The sequence below is a fragment of the Petaurus breviceps genome, unplaced genomic scaffold (genome assembly GCF_028583685.1).
Source record: "Petaurus breviceps papuanus isolate PSGF00001 unplaced genomic scaffold, PetGlider_PUasm1.0 229, whole genome shotgun sequence".
Lineage (NCBI taxonomy): Eukaryota > Metazoa > Chordata > Mammalia > Diprotodontia > Petauridae > Petaurus > Petaurus breviceps.
Genome location: NW_027185903.1, coordinates 38,490,542 through 38,510,574, shown reverse-complemented (window position 1 = coordinate 38,510,574; position 20,033 = coordinate 38,490,542). Strand labels below are relative to the sequence as shown.

At 38.3% G+C, this 20,033-nt stretch overlaps 1 protein-coding gene across 1 annotated transcript in view; it reads right to left on the bottom strand.

The window, feature by feature from the left end:
• Positions 1-20,033, bottom strand: part of CDC20B (cell division cycle 20B) — a 76,048-nt gene that overhangs the window by 33,790 nt on the left and 22,225 nt on the right. Inside the window, exon 4 of the mRNA XM_069096544.1 lies at positions 6,334-6,562. Within this exon, the coding sequence (XP_068952645.1) occupies positions 6,334-6,562 (229 nt within the window). The remainder of the gene's footprint in view (positions 1-6,333; positions 6,563-20,033) is intronic.

Sequence of the window (20,033 nt, the reverse complement as noted above, 5' to 3'; positions counted from 1 at the left end):
CCAGAGGGCAAAATAGAGGTTGAAAGAATCCACCTGAAAAAGATCCCAAAAAGAAAACTCCTAGGAATATTATAGCCAGGTTCCAAAACTCCCAGATCAAGGAGAAAATATTACAAGCAGTCAGGAAGAAACAATTTGAATATTGTGGAAACACAATCAGGATAACCCAGGATCTGGCAGCTTCTGAGGGATCTGAAGGGCTTGGAATGTGATATTCCAGAGGTCAAAGGAGCTGGGATTAAAACCAGCAAAACTGAGTATCATGTTTCAGGGGAAAATATGGTCAGTCAGTGGAATAGAGGACTTTCAAGCATTCTTGATGAAAAAACCAGAGTTGAGCAGAAAATTTGACATTCACATACAAGAAGCATAAGAAGGTAAATAGGGAAAAGAAATCATAAAGAATTTATCAGAGTTGAACTATTTACATCCCTACATGGAAAAACAATAATTGTAAATTAGGAAACTTTTCTCAGTATGAGAATAGTTGAAGGGAATAGAAATGTGTATATGTACACACACACACACACACATATATATATATATACATACACACACACATACATATATATGTCTATATAGGAGGGTATATGAGTGTTTAAATACACATGTGAATGTGTATATATATGTATATAGTATACATACATAAGAAGGCACAGGACCAATGTAATAGGAAGGGATGATACTTAAAAGGTGAAATTAAGAGGTGAGAGAGGAATATAATGAGAGGAGATGGGGAGAGACAGAATGGGGTAAACTATCTCATATAGAAGAGGCAAGGGAAAATGGTTACAATGGAGGGGAAGAACAGGAAGGCAAAAGGGAATGGGTCAACTTTATTCTCATTGAATTTGGCTTAGGGAGGGCATGACATACACACTAAATAGGGTATCTCACCCTACAGGAGAGTAGGAGAGAAGGGGATAAGAGGGGGGATTCTGGAAGGGAAGGCCCAGGAGAAGGTTAGTTGGAAGCACTCACTTTTGAACAGAGACGGGATCAAAGTAGAGAATAGAACACGTGGGAGGTGGGATAGGAAGGAGGGAAATATAGTCAGTCTTTTACAATATATCCACTATGGAAATGTTTTGCATAGCTACATTATGTATGACCTATACTGAATTGCTTATCTTCCCAGTAAGGGTGGGTGACAAGGAAGGGAGGGAATGAATCTGGAATTCAAAGTTTTAAAATCAAATGTTTAAATATATATATATATATATATATATATATATATACTATTATTATTACTTTACATGTAACTGGGAAATAAGATATACAGGCACTGGGGCACAGAGATCCACTGTACCCTACTGGAAAGTCAGAGGGGGTATGGGAGAAGATATGGGAGAGAGCAGATTGGAGGAGGGGATATCCAGTGGGATCACTATTTTGGGGTGGTGGGTAGGGGAAAAATGGGGAGAAAATTTGTAACTCAAAATCTTGAGGAAATGAATGATGTAAACTAGAAGTTAATAAAGCATTTGATAAAAAAAAAAGAAAGTTGGAAAGGACCTCAGTGTCCATCTAGCCCAACCCATATACGAACAGAATCCCCACTCCTAAAAACCAGACAGTTGATTGAAAAGCTCCAGAAAGGAAGAACCTACCACCCCTCATGGACCTTCATTCTGCTATTGGATAGCTTAAGTTGCTGTGAAGTTTTTCCTGACATCAGGCCTAAATATTCCTCATTGCAACTTCCCCCCATGGTTCTTGCTTGAAGCAAGGAGGTAAGGCTTGGGGTGAAATAGGATGGAATGAGTCTGATCCCTCTTCCCCATGATAATCCTTCATGGTTTTTAAGATAGCTGTCCAGTCTTCATACCTTCCCACCCCCACCTCATTCTCCTTTATCCTATGCTAATCATATACAGTTCCTCTTCATTTTTCATGGAGTCAAGGCCCTTCTCATTTTGGTTGTCCTCCTCTAGACACTTTCCAATTTATCAATATCTTTCTTAAATCATGGTACCCAGAAATGAATATAGTACTTAAGATGAGAGCAAAAGTACTGTGTTATTATCCCCTCCCTATTCCTGGAAGCTGTAATACAGTGGCTGGGAACATAGCAAAACTGTTCATGAATCCTTTATGCATCTGTGCCCCTCTTAATGTAGACTTCTGGGAATTTTAGTTCCAAAATACTGTAATGGAGGATATGTGCATGCTAATTACCATCTAACCATGAAGCTAAAAGGAAATACCCTACTTAAGTGTCAAAAAGGTGTTGCCAGTAGTGATTTTATTCCCATTTGTTCGTAAAAATGCCAACAACTCCTACCTCCACCTTGATGAACTTTTCAAAATTTGTAATCAACCTCGTTTCCTCAAAATTCCCAAGTAATTTTAGAGATGTACACTAATGCACATGAAAGAGCTAGGATAATATATGTAAAATCTATGGTCTTATATTTGGGAAAAAATAGTAAACGTCCAAAGAAAGAATAAATGCTTGGTGGTTAAAATTCTTAAAGCTTGCCCAGGGTCATATGACTTCTGTAAGAGGGAGAACTTGAATCCAGTTCTTGAGCTTCAGCTCCAGCTCCCTATCCATTATAACACTCTGTCTCTAAGTAGATAAAAGGAGGCCATGTGGTTTCATGGATATGTTTATATTAAAAGAATCACTTATCTGAAAAAAAATTAAAAAGAAAAGTAATATAAACAACATGAACAGGGTATCAAATAACAGAATCATTCCCAGCTACGCATAAAAAAAAAATAGATACAACTCCTCTCTCTAGTAAAATCCTCTGAGGAGAAACTTATAAGGGTGTGGAGGAGGACTATAAATGGTTCCCCCAATTCCTCTCAGCATGTTCTTATTACAGAAATCTGCCAACATCAGGCAGGCTGTAATCTGCTAGAAACCTCTCAGTTTGTATCTGTGATGATCAATATTCTCCTTGATACAGAAATACATGGTTTTGATGGGGTGCCTGGGGTCTAGGTCAATTTGTGAAACCAATTTGTAAAACTAGTCTGTGCAGTTGTAACTGCAATTTGTATTGTAAAATTGTAATCTGTGAAATCCCTTTCCCAGCCTTGGGCTCTTCCCCTTTCCCCTATCCTCATTAGGCCTAGGCAACACCCGGTGACTCCTTTGTTCTTACTCAATCTCTTCATGTCTCCTCCGGCCTGGCCCAAATACTCCTTTGTCCCTGCCTGGCCTGGCCCAAATCTCATCTAAACTATCTATGCACTAAAGTCACAAGTTCCTCTTGGTCAGCTCTAACCTTTATCTATGCACTGAGGTCCCTTCCCTCCATCTTTAAAAGTAAAAGCATGTACCCCTCTCACTCGCAGGTCCCCTAAGAACTCTTGCTCGCTGTAAAGGTGTAAAAATAAACTTTCTCAACTCTAATTCCAAGTAAGGCTGAGCTGAATTCTTTCCAGATGCCATTGCAGGTTTCCTGGTCTTGGATAAGATCAGGGTTCCTGCTGAACCTATTGGGATTCCATCCCTCATCAGTTTCACATGCACCTCCCCTTCTATTTCTCTGCCCTGACCACAGCCCACACCTTGTATCTCTCCCAGTCCATTCCCAGGACCTCACAAACACTCCAAAACTATTCTTCCCAGGCTCTCTATCCATTTTTTAATCTCCATCTCTTTCCTAAAAAATAATGAAATGATGCTTTCTCTTTTCTTCCTTTTCTAAATCCACAGTATCTGACAAAGTTCCCAGCCTAGGCTCAAAGTCCCACAGGAGTCTGATGTCTTGGAGCTTTCTCCTCTGAGTAAGAGCTACCTTGTTTCAGGGCTAGCTATCCCATTTACATAAACAAAGAACTATTTAGGGACATCATAAATCTTTCAAAAGTACCCTGGAGATTATCTCTTTGATCACTCCTGCTGTCTATCTGTAGCTACACAGAATGTTCCTTTTACCATTTAACTATTTGGAGTTATCTTTATTCTTAAAATAATGGAAAAGTGCATTCATTCCCTTGTAGAAAGTCTTCTTTCTGCTCTCCATGTGCTCCACAATAGTGGGTGCTTTGACTCACTGTATTACATTAGCTAATTAATTTAAAACCTTGGATAGGGATCCAAATTCAGGTTAGTAAAATCTAAAAGGAGACCAATGAGGATTCTGGGAAACAAATAACAATTAAAAAAAAAAAAGTTTCCCAAACAACTGTACAGGAACAGACTTAGGGAAAGGAGGAAATTTTTCTTATTGGAAAAGAGTAGCCTGAATAGATTCTCCTCCCACCTTAACAGCAAGAATATTGACAGCAGTGCTAATACCTCCTTCTATTAGCATTACTATACCAAAGGTGTGCAAGAGTCATCAGCTCTCAAGAACTCTATGATTGTTATAGTCTTAGATTCCTGCCCAAGTAAGAGGGTAAGAGTAAACTGGCACCAAGCAATCTATTAGGCACCATCCATGAAGCCTAGAGGTTAAGGGATTCTTTCATAAAAATTATTATTACACAGAATTTTATTAGTTTAAAATTGTAATTGCCTTTTAAACCAAGAGTCATAACAAACTCCAGGCAACCTGGGCTTTGACCCAAGGTGCTTACTTCCAATGGGGGTATACTTCCTAAAAACATTTGTCCTCCACACCTGCAGCCCCATCCCTCTCTTCCCTGACCTGGACTAACATACCAAAGAATCCCATTATGGTCATACCCCTCTCTTGGTGCCCATCTTCCTCTACTGCCATGCCACCTTTACTATAATTGATCAGAACAAACTGTCCATACCATACTGCTAGACCCCTGCCATGTAGGATGCCAGGGACCAGCATCAAGATAAAAAGGGTTAGAAGCATGTTCTATCTTTCCAACAGCAGAGTTGAGTTTCTGTTTCTCCTCCCCACTCAATTCAATTTCCCCCAGATGCCCCAAATTCCTAGTTAGATCTGTTTAGGCCTTAAGGTTGCTTAGCCTTGTTAACAGTGGTTGGAGCCTATGTACTGGGTGAACATAAAAATACCTGCTTCAGGAGAAGGGAAAAAGAAAAATAATGATCAAAATGAATTAAAGGCCAGGATTCACATTTATTTAGACACTTGGATAGAAAAAATTAAAAGGCATTTAGAAAGTCTTCAAAGCATTGTTCCAAAGGAAGTTCATGCTTCTAAGATCCAATAGGTTGATACTAAAATTCATGCCTGTCAAAATCGGGGCCAGCCCCCTTAAGGAAGTGCCTATTTCCAAGCCCTGCCTAATGTAAGGTCATGAGCATATTCTCTCTTCCCCTTTTCATTCATCTCTCTGCTCTGCTTTCTTTCTTTCTTTCCTCTGTTCTTACCAATCTATTTTTCTTTTCTTTCTGTTTCCTTCTTCCTCCTCTTTTTCTCTAACCTCATTTTCTCCTTTTATTTCCTCTTCTTTCTCAGAATCCTCTCTCTCTCTCTCTCTCTCTCTCTCTCTGTCTCCCTTCCTCCCTTTCTTTCTCTCCTCCCTTCCTTTATTCTCTTCCCTAGATTGCAGGGTACCCTTCCAAGAAAAATTTGCTCATTCTCACTCTCCTGACTGGTTCTAATCTTTTGAGGAGGGATAGTAGGTCTGAGGCCCCTGGCTAAGTACTTGGGGCTCCTGGACTGTCCTTTCTCCATGTTTGGGGTCCATGATGAGAGCTTTGCTTAGGGACAGGGACAACTTGGATTCTCATTCAGCCATGGTGTATAGAACTTTCCAGTTACTTTCTTCCCTTACCACACCCCAAGAAATTATAGGTAAACTAGAAATGAGACACTTGATTATCCCAATATCATTGATTTTCCTTAGCCATCAAGGACCAGCAAATGAACCTCTTACCAGAATAATAAAAACAATTTTCAAAACAAATTGAATGCATCTCTTTAAAAGGTCATAATGATTTAGAAGAAATCATATATCAAAGTAAGCCTAAGAGAAGTTTTCAAGTCAAATTATATTCTACTTGCACACTAAGCTGATATTTCTATTCTTTGGAAATTTCTAATTATTTAGAAGGGAAAGAGAAACCCAGATGGGTAAATTCAAAATAAACAACTCATATTTCTATAGGTTGGGTGGAGCAGAAATAGTATTAAATTGGGATGGAGGGAGACACTTTGGAACCTAAAATGTAACCCAAAAAAACTGAATTAAATTTTAAAAAAGAAATATCATTAAATTCATAGTCACAAGACATGGCTTAATAGGATCACAGATCTAGAACCAGAAGGGACCTTACAGGACCTCTACTCCAATATCCCCTATTTTACAAATGAGGAACTTTGGACCCCTCTAAGTAAGAGACTTGTCCAAGGTCACACGAGGTCATAAGGAACAGAATGCCCCTTCCTTTAAACCATTCAGAAATGACCCATAGCATTATATTCTTACCAAGAATCATGGTCACTTCCTCCTGTGTTCTCTTCACCTCTAATCCAGAAGCATTAGTCAGATCATCAAGAGAATGGTCCTCCTTGAATGAATGAGCTGCACAATTTCCAGTGGAGACCTGCTGCCCTCTCGTGGTTATTGGGCTACTAGCAATGGGCATCTCAGCTGTCTGTCTCTTCACGATATTGCTTTTAAAGTTAGAATACTTCGTATCAGCTACATTCGATTCCTGTTTATTGAACAACAAAACAACAAAGACTGTGACCTATGGTCGCCAAAAATAAGTAAAAATAAACTGTTTGTAAAAGAAGGCTCGGTCTGTCTGATATAACATAGATTAATTGGTCCTAAATAACCAGAGTTCAAACAAGCCTCATACCATTATATTATTTCTAGGGATCTAAGTTTAAATTGTAGGAATCTCAGTAAAATTTTTCAAGGCCTCCCCCTTTAGCCAACCATTCTCCCAAAGGCTTTTATATACATCCTTAAGGGATTCTTCCCCTAACCCCTTGCAAGGGACACAAAGTATTCAAAGGAGCAGCTTTGTGTTATAATTCAACCCAATGGTGTGTTATAATTTTATATTTACTGAGAATTGTCTGTTGTGCTGAAAACACAGGTTTTTATATAACAGTAATAATAAAAGATATGTACCAGTTCTTTTTCAAAAACTACATTGTGCCAACTTACTGCATTATCATGAGGTTCTGGAAATAATCATTTGAGTCTCATAAGTTATACTGAAATTATGGCAAAGAATAGAATATAAAGTGGTTTCCATTTTTTTTAAGTGACGGAAAAGCAGGAGGCTCACAGGTGTTACACACTGCTCATGTCTAGGGACTTCCAGCAATATAGCTGAATACTCATGTCTAAGTATCGATCTCCATTACCTCAAAACAGCAAAACAATACCAAGCAAAATTTTAAAACACCCAAAAAATGAAGGGAACAAGAAAAACCTCACAAATAAGAACCCAGAGGGGAAAAAACAGAAACTGAAGAAATATGTAATTAAACAACAAAAAATCCTGATATTGAAAGAAATATTAAGGAATAAAAGACTGTGAGAAGAAATCTCAGAAGGAAATAATGTTGTCCTAATTACAACCAGTCCCCTAATAAGTTAGATTCAAAATGCAAGAAGTGGAGTCATTGAGAAGTTTAATAGAAGAATCAAAGGAAAAGATAGGAAGCAAAATTTTAAATAAAATTTTTTTTAATTAAAAAAAAAAACAAGGTAATCAGTAGTTCAGAGCAGAAAGTAGAAAATCAGCAGATAAACCAATGGATTCTGACAATGAGAATAAGAGACCAAATGCAAAAATACAGAGATACAACAAGAAATATTAAAGCAATTTCATCAGACAGCAAAATGTGAAGAACGCTTCATCGAAGTAACTGACCTTGAAGACAGAAATTAACAAGAAGATGGCTAACTTGGATAGACTGGGCTCCTCTCAGCAATGCAAGGTTAGAAGACAACTCCAAAGGACTCATGATGGAAAGGGATGTCCACATCCAGAGAAAGAACTACCGAGTCTGAAGGCAGATGGAAGCAAACTGCTTGCTCTCCTTCTTTTGTCCCTTTTTCTCACTGTTCACTCCACTGGTTATAATCCTTCTTTGCAACTTGATTAATGTTTAATGTGAAGGTATTTGTAGAATCTATATTTGATTGCACGTTGCTATGGGAAGGGAGGGGGGAGGAGTGGGAAAGAGAGAAAATGTGAAACAAAGTTTGTGTAACTGAATGTTGTAAACTAAAAGTAAATAAATAATTTTTTAAAAAGAAATTAACAAGAAAAATTATAAAACAAAGAACCTGAATGTCATAGTTCAGAAATCGTACCAGAAAATGTCCTAATAGTATAGAATTAGAGGACAAAGTAGAAATCAACAGAATCCCCAGGATGCTGGAAAGAGAAGAGTCAAATTAACTCACCCGGGAATGTAATCACAAAGGTTTAGAGTAAAGGAAAGGGCTTTGCAAGTTTCCAGGAGGAAAATGTTCACTTATCAGGGAACACTAATTCAAATAATTAAGAGTATTCTTTGATGAAGGGCAGTTAGGTGGTCCAGTGGATACAGTGCCCAACCTATAACTAGGAAGACTCATCTTCCTGAGTTCAAGTCTGACCTCAGACACTTGCTAGCTGTGTGACCCTGGGCAAGTCATTTAATACTATTTGCCTCAGTTTCTCGATTTATAAATTGAGATATATTAATGAGCCAGAAAAGAAAATGGCAGACCACTCCAGTTTCTTTGTCAATAAAATCCCAAACAGGGTTACAAAAACTCAGACATGAGTGAAAAATTATTGAACAACAATACTCTTAGATGAAAAGAAATAAAAGATTAGAATATTATTAATATTCCAAAAAAGGAAAGGAAAATAGCTTATACTCTAGGATAACTTATCTTTTGCACCTGAGGATATGTGAAAGAAAATAGACCTTTGGCAAGATGGCTTACTTTCACCTTCCTCTTGAGAAAGCCAGAGTTGAGCAGTTTTGGACAATAGACAAAGGAAGCTTAAAGATAAACACTTACCATTGAATGAAAAGGCCAGATGACCCAAGTCTCATTGTTTACATGGAACAAAAAGGAAGTAGTCTGTTGGAAGTATTGAGAAATCCTACTTCATCTAAGGATACTTGAGGGAACAAAGAGAGATTAAGACTCTGGTGATCAGACAGACTTACCCTAGAGAATTTACCCTAAAGAGGGGAAGAGGGAAATGAAGTGATTAACATTTCTTGAAAGAGCTGAGGAACCGAGTAGTGGATCAATGGAATAGATTGGGCAAGCAAGATTCAGCAGTCAATGACTATAATAATCTATTGTTTGATAAACCCAAAGACCCCAGTTTTGGGGATAAGAACTCAATATTTGACAAAAACTACTGGGAAAACTGGAATATAATATGGCAGAAACTGGACATAGACCATTATCTAACACCATATACCAAAATCAAGTTTAAATGGGTACATGATCTAGGTATAAAGGTTGATACTGTAAGCAATCGCGGAAAGCAAGGAATAGATAGTTTACCTGACAGATCTGTGGAGAGGGGAAGACTTTATGACCAAACAAGAATTAGAGAGCATTATAAAATGCAAAATGGATAATTTTGATTACATTAAATTGAAAAGCTTCTGTACAAACAAAGCCAATGTAACCAAGATTAAGAGGGAAGTAGGAAATTGAGAAAGAATTTTTACAACCTATGTCTCTGATAAAGGACTCATTTCTTTTTTTTTATTAATTTGTTTGCTTACTTTTAGTTTACAAGATTCAATTCCACTAAAGGACTCATTTCTAAAATATACAGAGAATTGAGTCAAATCTATAAGAATACAAGTCAATCCCCAATTGATAAATGGTCAAAGGATATGAACAGGCAGTTTTCAGAAGAAGAAATTAAAGATATCTATAAACATATGAAAAAATGCTCTAAATCACTATTGATTAGAGAAATGTAAATCAAAACAACTCTGAGGTACCACATCTCACCAGTCAGATTGGCTAAGATGACAAAACAGGAAAATGACAAATGCTGGAGAGGATGTGGGCAAATTGGAACACTAATGCATTGCTGGTGGAGTTGTGAACTGATCCAGCCTTTCTGGAGAGCAATCTGGAATTATGCCCAAAGGGCTATAAATAATTTCATACCCTTTGACCCAGCAATACCATTTCTAGGGTTGTATCCCAAAGAAATCATAGAAGTGGGAGGAAGACCCATATGTACAAAAATATCTATAGCGGCTCTTTTTGTGGTAGCAAAGAATTGGAAACTAAGGGGGTGCCCATCAATTGGGGAATGGTTGAACAAGTTGTGGTATATGCATGTAATGGAATACTATTGTGCTATAAGAAACGAGGAGCAGATGAACTTCATATTTACCTGGAGAGGCTTATACGAACTGATGCTGAGTGAGAAGAGCAGAACCAGGAGAAATCTGTACACAATTACAGACACAACGTATATGTGACGACCAACTTTGATAGACTGGACTCTTCTCAGCAATGCAGTGATATAAGTCAATCCCAAAAGACTCATGATGGAGAGAGATGTCTATATCCAGAGAAAGAACTAGAAAAAAACTGAGTCTGAATCCAGATTGAAACAAACTACTGGATCTTCTTCTTTTTCTTGTTTGGTTTTGTTTCTCCTTTCCCATTTTTCATTCCATCTAATACAATTCGTCTTTATAACCTGACTAATGTATAATGTGAAAGTATTTGCAGATCCTATACTTGACTGTATGCTGCTGTGATAGTAATGGCAATTAAAGATTCCCCTGTATTGGCTTGGTTTTCAAATTGATTGTGTTAAAACCCAGAGCTTGTTAATCCCACCTGTGGGATGGGCTTGTTGATGTGAAAAGAAAGTTCTGAACTGGGAAGAGCTGGTGACGTAGATTTGGAGAGACAAGAGAGAGGCGGAAGAACTTTTTGGAAGCAGCACCTCGTGGAGAGAGAGAGACTAAGAGAATTGCTGGTGGCCGCTTTGAATTGCCCTGGACTTTTGAGACCTGCCCCCTGAGCTGCCAAGGACTGAGGAGACATGGCTGTTTTGCTGGTACTTTGTCTGTCTGTTTTGATGTTCTTTTGCCAGATTTGTCCACTGGTGAAAGACAGTCCTGTTGTTGAAGAAGTCCCGGAACTTGGCTTTTGGTTAAGAAGCCCTGAGACTGTCCTGCAGACAGAGAGTGAATACTGTCCACTGGTGAAGGACAGTGCTGTTGTTGCAGGGGTCTGGAGACTGTCCTGCAGACAGAATGAATACTGTCCACTGGTGAAGGACAGTGCTGTTGTTGCAGGGGTCTGGGAGCCTTTCTATTGGTTCAGAAGCCCTGAAGAAGGATTTTCTTGTTGTATGTTTACAGAAATCCTGGGAGAGGGCTTTGCTAATGTGTTCAGGGGTTCTAGGACTGTTCTACAGACAGAGGATAAATTCATGAAGGGATTGGCAATGTATCTTATGGCCTTGCTAAGCCTTGTCTCCCCAGGAACTAAGATTGCTGAGAACTTGCCTCCTGTCAAGATGAAGAAAAGACCTCCATTTGGGTATTAAGTGCTGTGTTTAAACTTGATGTAACTCTGGGGTAGATTCAATTGTGATTCAGGGGTGGGGAATTTTTGACCTTATATTTGGAAACTAATCTCCATTTGAGAAGAGGGGTTTTGTGGTGGACTTAATTAAGGTATAGCCTAGGGGTGGAGAAGTATTTAGAATAGAGACTTTGTAATTGATTGAATGATTGGAAGGTCCTGGGGTGGGGTAGTCCTTGGAGATTATTTAATCACACTTAGTAAATGCTGTATTTGGAATGATGTCATGTTTTGATCTTCTCTGTTCTTAGTTGGTCACTGAATAAAATGGAGAGCACCTATGCTGGTATTCTGAACCTTGGGAAGTTGCCTTTCCTTGGCATTATATTACAGCTGCCATGGCGGGGAGGGGAGGAAGGGAGAGAAAATTTGAAACTCAAGGAATTGTGGAATTGAATCTTGTAAACTAAAAGTAAACAAACAAATTAATAAAGACCAAAAAATTTAAAAAAAGAATAAGTGAAAAGTGAACAATGACAACAAGTTGGCCTAGACGCATGATACAGGACTTTGGAATTGAAGGTCTTCAGAGAGAGTCAACAAACATTTTCCACTAGTAGACTACTACCTTTGAAGTAATGACTCCTATTAACTCTCCATGAAAACTGAGTGATGACCCTATTTGTGGATTGATCCATTTACAAACTGTCAAAACTCTTTGTGCTCTCTCTCTTAATGTCATCAAAATGATATTAATCAAATATAATTAAAATACTAGCTGTCAAAAAAAAAAACATTTCTTGAAAGCACGGTGTCATGCAAGCAATGACAGGAGGGGATTAGGGAAAAGGAGTATCAAGAACCATACTCTGACCTGAACAAGAAAAATGTAAAAGACAAAGATTTGTTTTCTAAAACCCATCCGGCTGGGCATGGTGGCCCCCACCTGTAATCCCTGCTCCTGGGGGAAACTGATTGAGTTCCCAAGATCTGAGACGCAGTAAGACTGATGATGATTGGGTGTCCCAAATAAATCTGGTACCACTGCAGTGAAGCCCCAGGAATGGAGCACCATCAGGCTCTGATTTAGGAGGTACAGACGGGCTCAGCTCAGACACATAGCAAGTCAAAGCTTCCATGCCCATCAGCAGACAGATAGGGCCTGGGAAAGATACTAGGGAGGCCCAGTCTTCATGGAAAACAAACAAGATTTCAGTAAAAGCAGAGTTAAGGGATCTGAAACCGGGGGGAGTAAAAGAGATGTGTGTCTATGTCTAAGAGAGAAGATTAAGAAGCAGCTGCTTCAACTGAAACAAGCAACAGTGGATGAGGGGTGAATAGGATCTCAGGAGGCTGGGGAACTACAGTAGCTAACTATAAGTAAATAGCATGGCCCAAATAAAAAAAGTTAACTTGGTCTTAAGCTAGGTTAATGTGAGAGAGATTCTAGAACCACTACACATTGTACACAGCTGGGGTCAGATCATAGCTGGAGGATCCCGTTCCAATTCTGGAGCACCATTTTAAGAAGGACGTTGGTAAGTGTGTCTAGAGGAGGGCAACCAGAAAATGAGGACTTCTGTGACCATGGGATGGGGGGACCAGATGAAGAAACTGGAGATATTTAGCATGAGAAAGAGAAAGTGTGTGGAGGAGAAGTGGTCATGATAGCTGTTTTCAAGTATTTTATTAGTCATAATGTAGACGATAGAGTGGTTGTTTAGCTGGCCCCAAAGGACAGAGCCAGGATCACTGGATGAAAGTTGCAGTCACAGTTTGAGATAAGGGACTGCCTATCAAAAATTTCTAGGGCTGCTTCAGGATAGTCTAGTTCTCCTTTCACTGGAGGAGTTGAAGCTGAATGACGACTTTAGGGGATACTATGGGAAGGATTCCTGCTTAGGTTCAGGTTGGATTTAGATGGCCCTTCCCTTGGAGGCCAAAGCCCAAAGAGGAAAGCAATTTGTCCACGGTGACATTAAAGTAGCAAACAGTGGAGTCCAATTCTGTGGCTCTGTGATGGGCTGTCTTGAAAAGTAATGCATTCTCTGTCACTGGAGGTGTTTAAGCCAAGGTTACATTGCTCACAACATAATTTTGCAACCTTTAATGTTTAGTCTTGGTTGCATTTGACATCAGTCTTATTTAACTTTGAAAAGAGAGCTAGGTGAGGGTCAGAATTATTTGGATTAACAGCTCAAATTGATTCAAAAAGGTTGCTCAGCTTCCCTCTTCACTGTGTATGTACATTGTGAGAGGGCCCTGAGGGACATGCCTTCCCACTAGATTATACCATTTCATTCAGCAGTGTTTTTACACTTTGGATCCAGGATCTCCCTTGGAGGAAATGCCTATCGCATAGTTTGGAATGACTCAAGTATTTATTAATAGAGAGGAAGAGGAAGATGAGAAAAACAAGACAAAGAAGGGAAAAAGGATGGATGGCTTGATACCCTGAGCAAATCTGCTTGGCTTGTTTGTTTACCTTTAAAGTTCACATTACATTGACACTAAATCAGGAGGAATTTGGAGCACACTGTCCAAAAAGTAAATAGAAAGGAACCTAGAGAGAGGGTAAAAATAATGTCAGGAAATAACAAAATGAAACAACTGGGAAAATAGAAACAAATATATCTTATGATAAATAATCTGGCACACATATTCAGTGGGTGGGGGAAAAACCTGGAAATGCCAGGAAAGGCAAAGGAGTGATGCTAAAGTCTTTCTAGAACCACCAGAGTATACTGTGGAGATAAAATTAACAGAGATGATCCAATACACTCTCAACCATAGCATCCCAACTGGCCCACCATCCAAAAGTTGTGAACATTACCAGAAGGGAATGTTTATGATTAATTATAATGGAATTCATCTAGTACGTTGTTCACAAAAAATATTTAATAACCATCATTACATCTCTGTCTTTTTCTGTCTCTGTCTCTCTTTCTCTGTCCCCCCCTTGTGTGTGTGTGTGTGTGTGTGTGTGTGTGTAACACAATTAGGTAAATGTTTGAAAAAAAGACAATCAATCAGTTCCACAGGTGGTAAAGAGACTATGAGAAGCACTGAAAAGATTATAATTGGGTCTCTGAACTTCCTCTTGGCCCCTCTCACTAAAAGAAATTTTAAACTTAATATCTCAATATTATTTTAAATTCAAATGAGAAGACCAAAGTGTCTCAATAATATTTTAAACTAAAATATGAAGATTGAAATGGGCAATACCATCACATAGCTTTCCCTCCTCAGCAAGAAACTTCAGGTTCATTTACAAGTTGTTGACTTTGTTATAATATATCATCCAGTGCCAAATTGTACCATTCTTCCCTCTACAGAATTGCCAAAATCTATCCTTTCCTTCCATGCCTAAACTACTACCCTATCAGTATCCATCTTGAGTTGATACCAATTTTGTTTCTCTTCCTCCATCTTTCTGACTGTTCATCTTACAGGTCTTAACAATGATTTCCCATAACACTAGAGTTCAGAATCGCACTTTCTGTTTCAACAGACTACTCCATATTACCCCCACCAGCTATGTTTCTTCCTACTGCCCTTTCCACTCCTCTCAGGAAAATTTACCGATAGTAAAACTTACCAATTCATTGTAAACCAACATACATTGATTGCTCCCTCCTGATCCTCTTCTTCCCTCTCTTTGCTAACTTAGTGGTCCACTCCTGTTCTTTCTGTCACCCAACTGTTGACAATCTATTCAAAAAATCTATCCACATCTCTTTTCTCTCTGAATTTTCTTCCTTGGCAATCACAAGGCTTTAATTATCACTGCTATATGGATGATTCCCAAATATTTATCTCTGCCCAGGCCTCACCTCTCAGCTTCAGTCCAGAAATTCTAATTATCAAATTGGATGGACATCTCCACTTGCATGTCCCCTGCCGATACCTCAAGCTCAACATGGTAAAAAAAAAATTAATTCTTCATGTTTTATCATTGCATCATAGATCGAGGTCTCCTGGTCCAGTTCTCTCTTTTTTCAAGTAAGTACACTAAGGCCTATTATTCTCCAGTCCGTCAGATGCAGAACATGAAATACATTAGACTCTTCCCACTCCTCTGCCATTTACATCCTATCAATTGCTAAGCCCTGTTTATTCTACTTCTGTAATACCTACCTCTGTTATCCTGAACATTAGTTTTTTGGCTGTCATATCCTGTTATTGCTTCATTGACTTTGCAATTCATTAAAATCTCAAGATATTTTATGAAAACTGTTGTCCATCAATGCTTCCTCAGACACAGACTTCTACAGTATTATTTAAATGTGAGACTTCACACTTATTACATTAAATTTCATGCTATTGGATTTGGCCCATCTGTCAAAATTCTGATTTTGTGATCCAGTATTTAAACTCTCCCTCCAAGCCTCATGCCATCAATAAATTTGATAAGCACTACAACTATACTTTCCTCCAAATCAATGAATTAAAGTCATGAATGATGAAAGCCATTGATTAAAACATATTATTCAAGACCACCCTCTAAGTTGACATTAATTTGTTAATTATTGTTGAGTACAGTCATTCAAAAAGTTCTAAATCCAACTAACTTTACTAGCCTAGAAGGATATCTATATCTATCACTATATCTTATCTATCTGGAAAGAAAAGGATACTGTCAAATGTTATGCTCAAACCAAAGTATATTATGTGTATGGAAATTCATGGTCTACCAATCTAGTAATTCTGACAAAAAGCTGAAATGATATTTGACATATTCCTGATAAAGTCATGTTGACTCTTAGTTATCATTGATTCCCTTTCTAAACACTCAAAAACCTTCTCTTTAACATTTCATTGTAGAATTTTGCCCACAATCAAAATTGAGTTGGCAAGTCTATAGTATGAATAATCCATCTCTCTTGTTATTCATACTTTAAAACACACACAATATTTTTCAGCACCCTGGTATGTAGTATATCCAAGTCTAATGACTTGAATTCATTGAGGGTATCTGGGCACCCTCCTAATATCTTCTTACTTTTCTGAGATTTCAACTCCCTGTTAATCACCTTTATTCTACTATTCCCAGGCAAAAAGGTAGAAAAAAAAACATTAGCAAAATAAGATTTGAGCAGTTGAGTTTCATTGGAATCATTTGTGTTTATGTCATTCCAGTTCCACCATTATTACTCTTAGGCCCTGTAGAGTTTTGGACCATGAGATTCTATTTATGTACTATCTGAATTCTTTAACATATAGTACCCCTAAATCTAGGGGAGGCAGCTAGGTGTCACAACGAATAAAGTGCCAATCTGGGAGTCAGGCAGACTCATTTTTCTGAATTCATAAAACTGACCTCAGACAAGTACTAACTATGTGACCCTAGGCAAGTCACTTAACCCTTTTTGCCTCAGTTTCTTCATCTATAAAATGAGCTGGAAAAGGAAACAGCAAACCACTCCAGTATCTCTGCCAAGAAAACTTCAAATAGGTTCATGAAGGATCAGATGTGACTGAAACAACTGAAAAGCAATGACAAAGTCTAGGGTGGGCATCATGCTGTGCCTAACTTTCCCCTCCTTGTCTATCACAAACTTTAAGATATGTAGTCACTCCCTGCCAAGATTCCTGGTGGGGTGGGGGAGGAGATTGGGCCTGATTAAGCCCAGTCTGGTGGTTCAGGTTCAAGATCAAAACAAAATGAAACGGTCATAGACCACCTGACACTTAACAACAGCATGGAAAGGATACTCAGCAAGAATACAGCACCACTTCAGATAGATACAGTCCTCCTTGTCTCCATCCAGAATTAAATTACTGTTTAAGTATGTCAAGAATATATATTTGCTTTTAGCCAAGAGAAGTTTCTAGTAGCCATCCAGAGAGTTGAAGTCAACCAGTACCACTGTGCTGTGATGCCATATGCCAGGTTTATTATCTATTTCCCAAACTTATCAACCATTTCCTCTTTCAGGCCCAGTATATTACTGTTGCCACACTATCCTATTTTTCTCCATTTTTATCCTTATCTAATTGCTTTTAACATGCTTCCTCTCTCTAGTTCTCGGATGTCTTTAGATAAATGTAACTTCTTAATATATTTATCCAATCTGTCACTTTTGAATAGTCAAATTCCAGTCCTAAGTCACATTTTGGTGTCACTTATCATTAAGAATACCTATGAGGTCATATTTACCTCCTTACATCAATAATTATATTTTGTCTTGTTTATCACCTATACTCTGTACTCTATATTTATGAATACACAGCTAAGGTCATGAGTTCCCATTAGGGAATGGCTAAACAAATTGTAGTACGTGAATATAATGAAATAAAACTGCTCCATATGAAACAATGAATATCAAGAATTCAAAGTGTGAGATTTGTATTAATTGATTCAGTAGGAAGTAAGCAGAACCAGGAAAACAATATATACAGTGGCTACATGTAATAATGTAAATGGGAAGAACAAAAAAGGGGAGGGGGGCAAGAATTATAATGACCCAGCTTGGCTCCAGAGAAGAGATAAGAAAATCAACTCCTATTTTGCAAATATAGGGGACAATGGATATGGAACATGGAACATACCGTCAAACAGTTTATATGTTATTAGTTTGGCTGGATTATTTTTTTCTTTTTCACTCTTTATTATAGGGGATGGCTCACTGGGTATAATAGTTGGGGGGAAAATGCCCAGAAATTAAGGTGTTATAAAAACAAGAGATATCAATGAAAATTTTAAATTTTTTTTTAAAAAGAAAAATAGAACTCGTCCCCACCTTGAATAATAAGAAGTGGGTAATTGTAATCAGGCTCTCCATCGCGTCTCATACTTATTTCCTAGGAAGACAGTATTCTGCCTCATTCATATCTGGTCATTATTTGGTTTCCTTGGTATCCTTCAGTGAGAGTCACTCACCGCCACAACTTCTCTCTTCTTCCTCTGCTCAGTATTGGATGGCCTTCCCCTTAATGGCATTTTCTGAATTCTCAATATACTTATACAGAGCTCTTGGCCACTGAACATTTATCTGCACTACCCTTCATGCCTACATCAGACTCTCACTGCCATTTCTGCATACTGAAATTCTTCTCCGTCTCCAAGATTCAACCCAGGTGTTACTTATTCTGTGACACCTTCCTGGATTCTCACATCTAAAAGTAATCCCTTCTTCTCTGACTTTCTGGACACTAACTTGCATTACACTTAGCCATATGCTTTCCATACCCCCTCCCTCACAAGAGTGTAAGTAAACAGGGGGCAAAGACCACTGGTTTTCATTTTTGTAACCAGAGCCTAGAACAGCACCTTGAACACAGTCGGCACTAAATGAATTTTCATTGAATTAAATGTAATGTGATTTGTGTGTGTAACAAAGTGTGGACTGTAAACACCAATATTCTGAGAAGCTGAGGTGAAGGCCTGAAGTGATTTGTCACCGCTCACAAGGGGCACGGCACACACATATTTTTTGTACTTAGATATTTTTCTTTTTGTTCTTTCCTCCAGTTTGTGTCATTTGGTTTATCTCCGTGTTTGGAAAAAAAAGTGAATTAACCAAGATTTTTTATGAAACTTTGGCTTCAATAGATCTGTGATCTTATCAATGTGGGTGATTCTGCCACACCCACGACTTTCATCTTGCATGGCCTAAATCAGACTACACAATTGAGGTTCCTGTCTTCTCTCATTGGGGCTCCTCTTCCTATGAGTCGATTTGGTTTTGGCTCCTACATATACTGTAAAACCGAGGCTCCTAACCTGTTTTGTACCATGGCCCTCTTGGGCAGCCTGATGAAATTTCTGCATGGATCTCTTCTCAGAATAACACTTTTAAACGCATAAAATAAAAGACATAGGATTTAAAAGGAATCCAATTATTTTAATAATTAATTCTATTTAAATTATTGTAAAAATATTAAAAAAAAAAAAACCTCAAGTTCACAGACCCTAGGTTAAGAACCCCTGCTATTGAACAAGGATGCATGGGTCTCTTCCCAAGTCCATGTAAAACCAAGAGCCTCTGTGTTTGTCCCTCTCTGAGTCTTCATATCCAACCACATGTGTCTGCCTCTATCACCCTGCAAAGCCCATACTCTGTACCAGGAACTCTTAACTTCTGTTGAGTCATGGGACACTTTTAGGAGTCTCATGAAGCTTATGGGCCCCTTCTTAGAAGGATGTTTTTTAAATGCATAAAATAAACTCTTTAGGATTACAAAGAAAACCAAGTATAGAAATAAATTTGCAATATTTTCCCTGCCAGGTTCATGGACTCCTGGGGGGGGGGGAAGAGTTTTGACCCTGGTTTAAGAACCCTTGCTCTTCAGGCATCACCCATGTAAGACACACTAACCACTTTATCTGTTAATTTTATATGACATTCTGATAAATGGGTATATCTGAAACTAAGTAGCTCCTAAATTTCAGAACATTCTGAGTATCACAAATACTTTGAATTACAAATCACAGGAGTTTATTTTGGCCTTACGATGCCAGGTAGCATGAGCACCACACTGTATACTGCTACCTCTATTCTACTACTAACTAGGAGTACAACAGCAATGTCTAGAGAATCTCCCTCTGCCTAGAAATGAATGGAGGAGAGATAAGAAGCACCAACATGTCACAGTCATAAGGAGAACTATTAAGAACAATCCAAGCTGGAGCT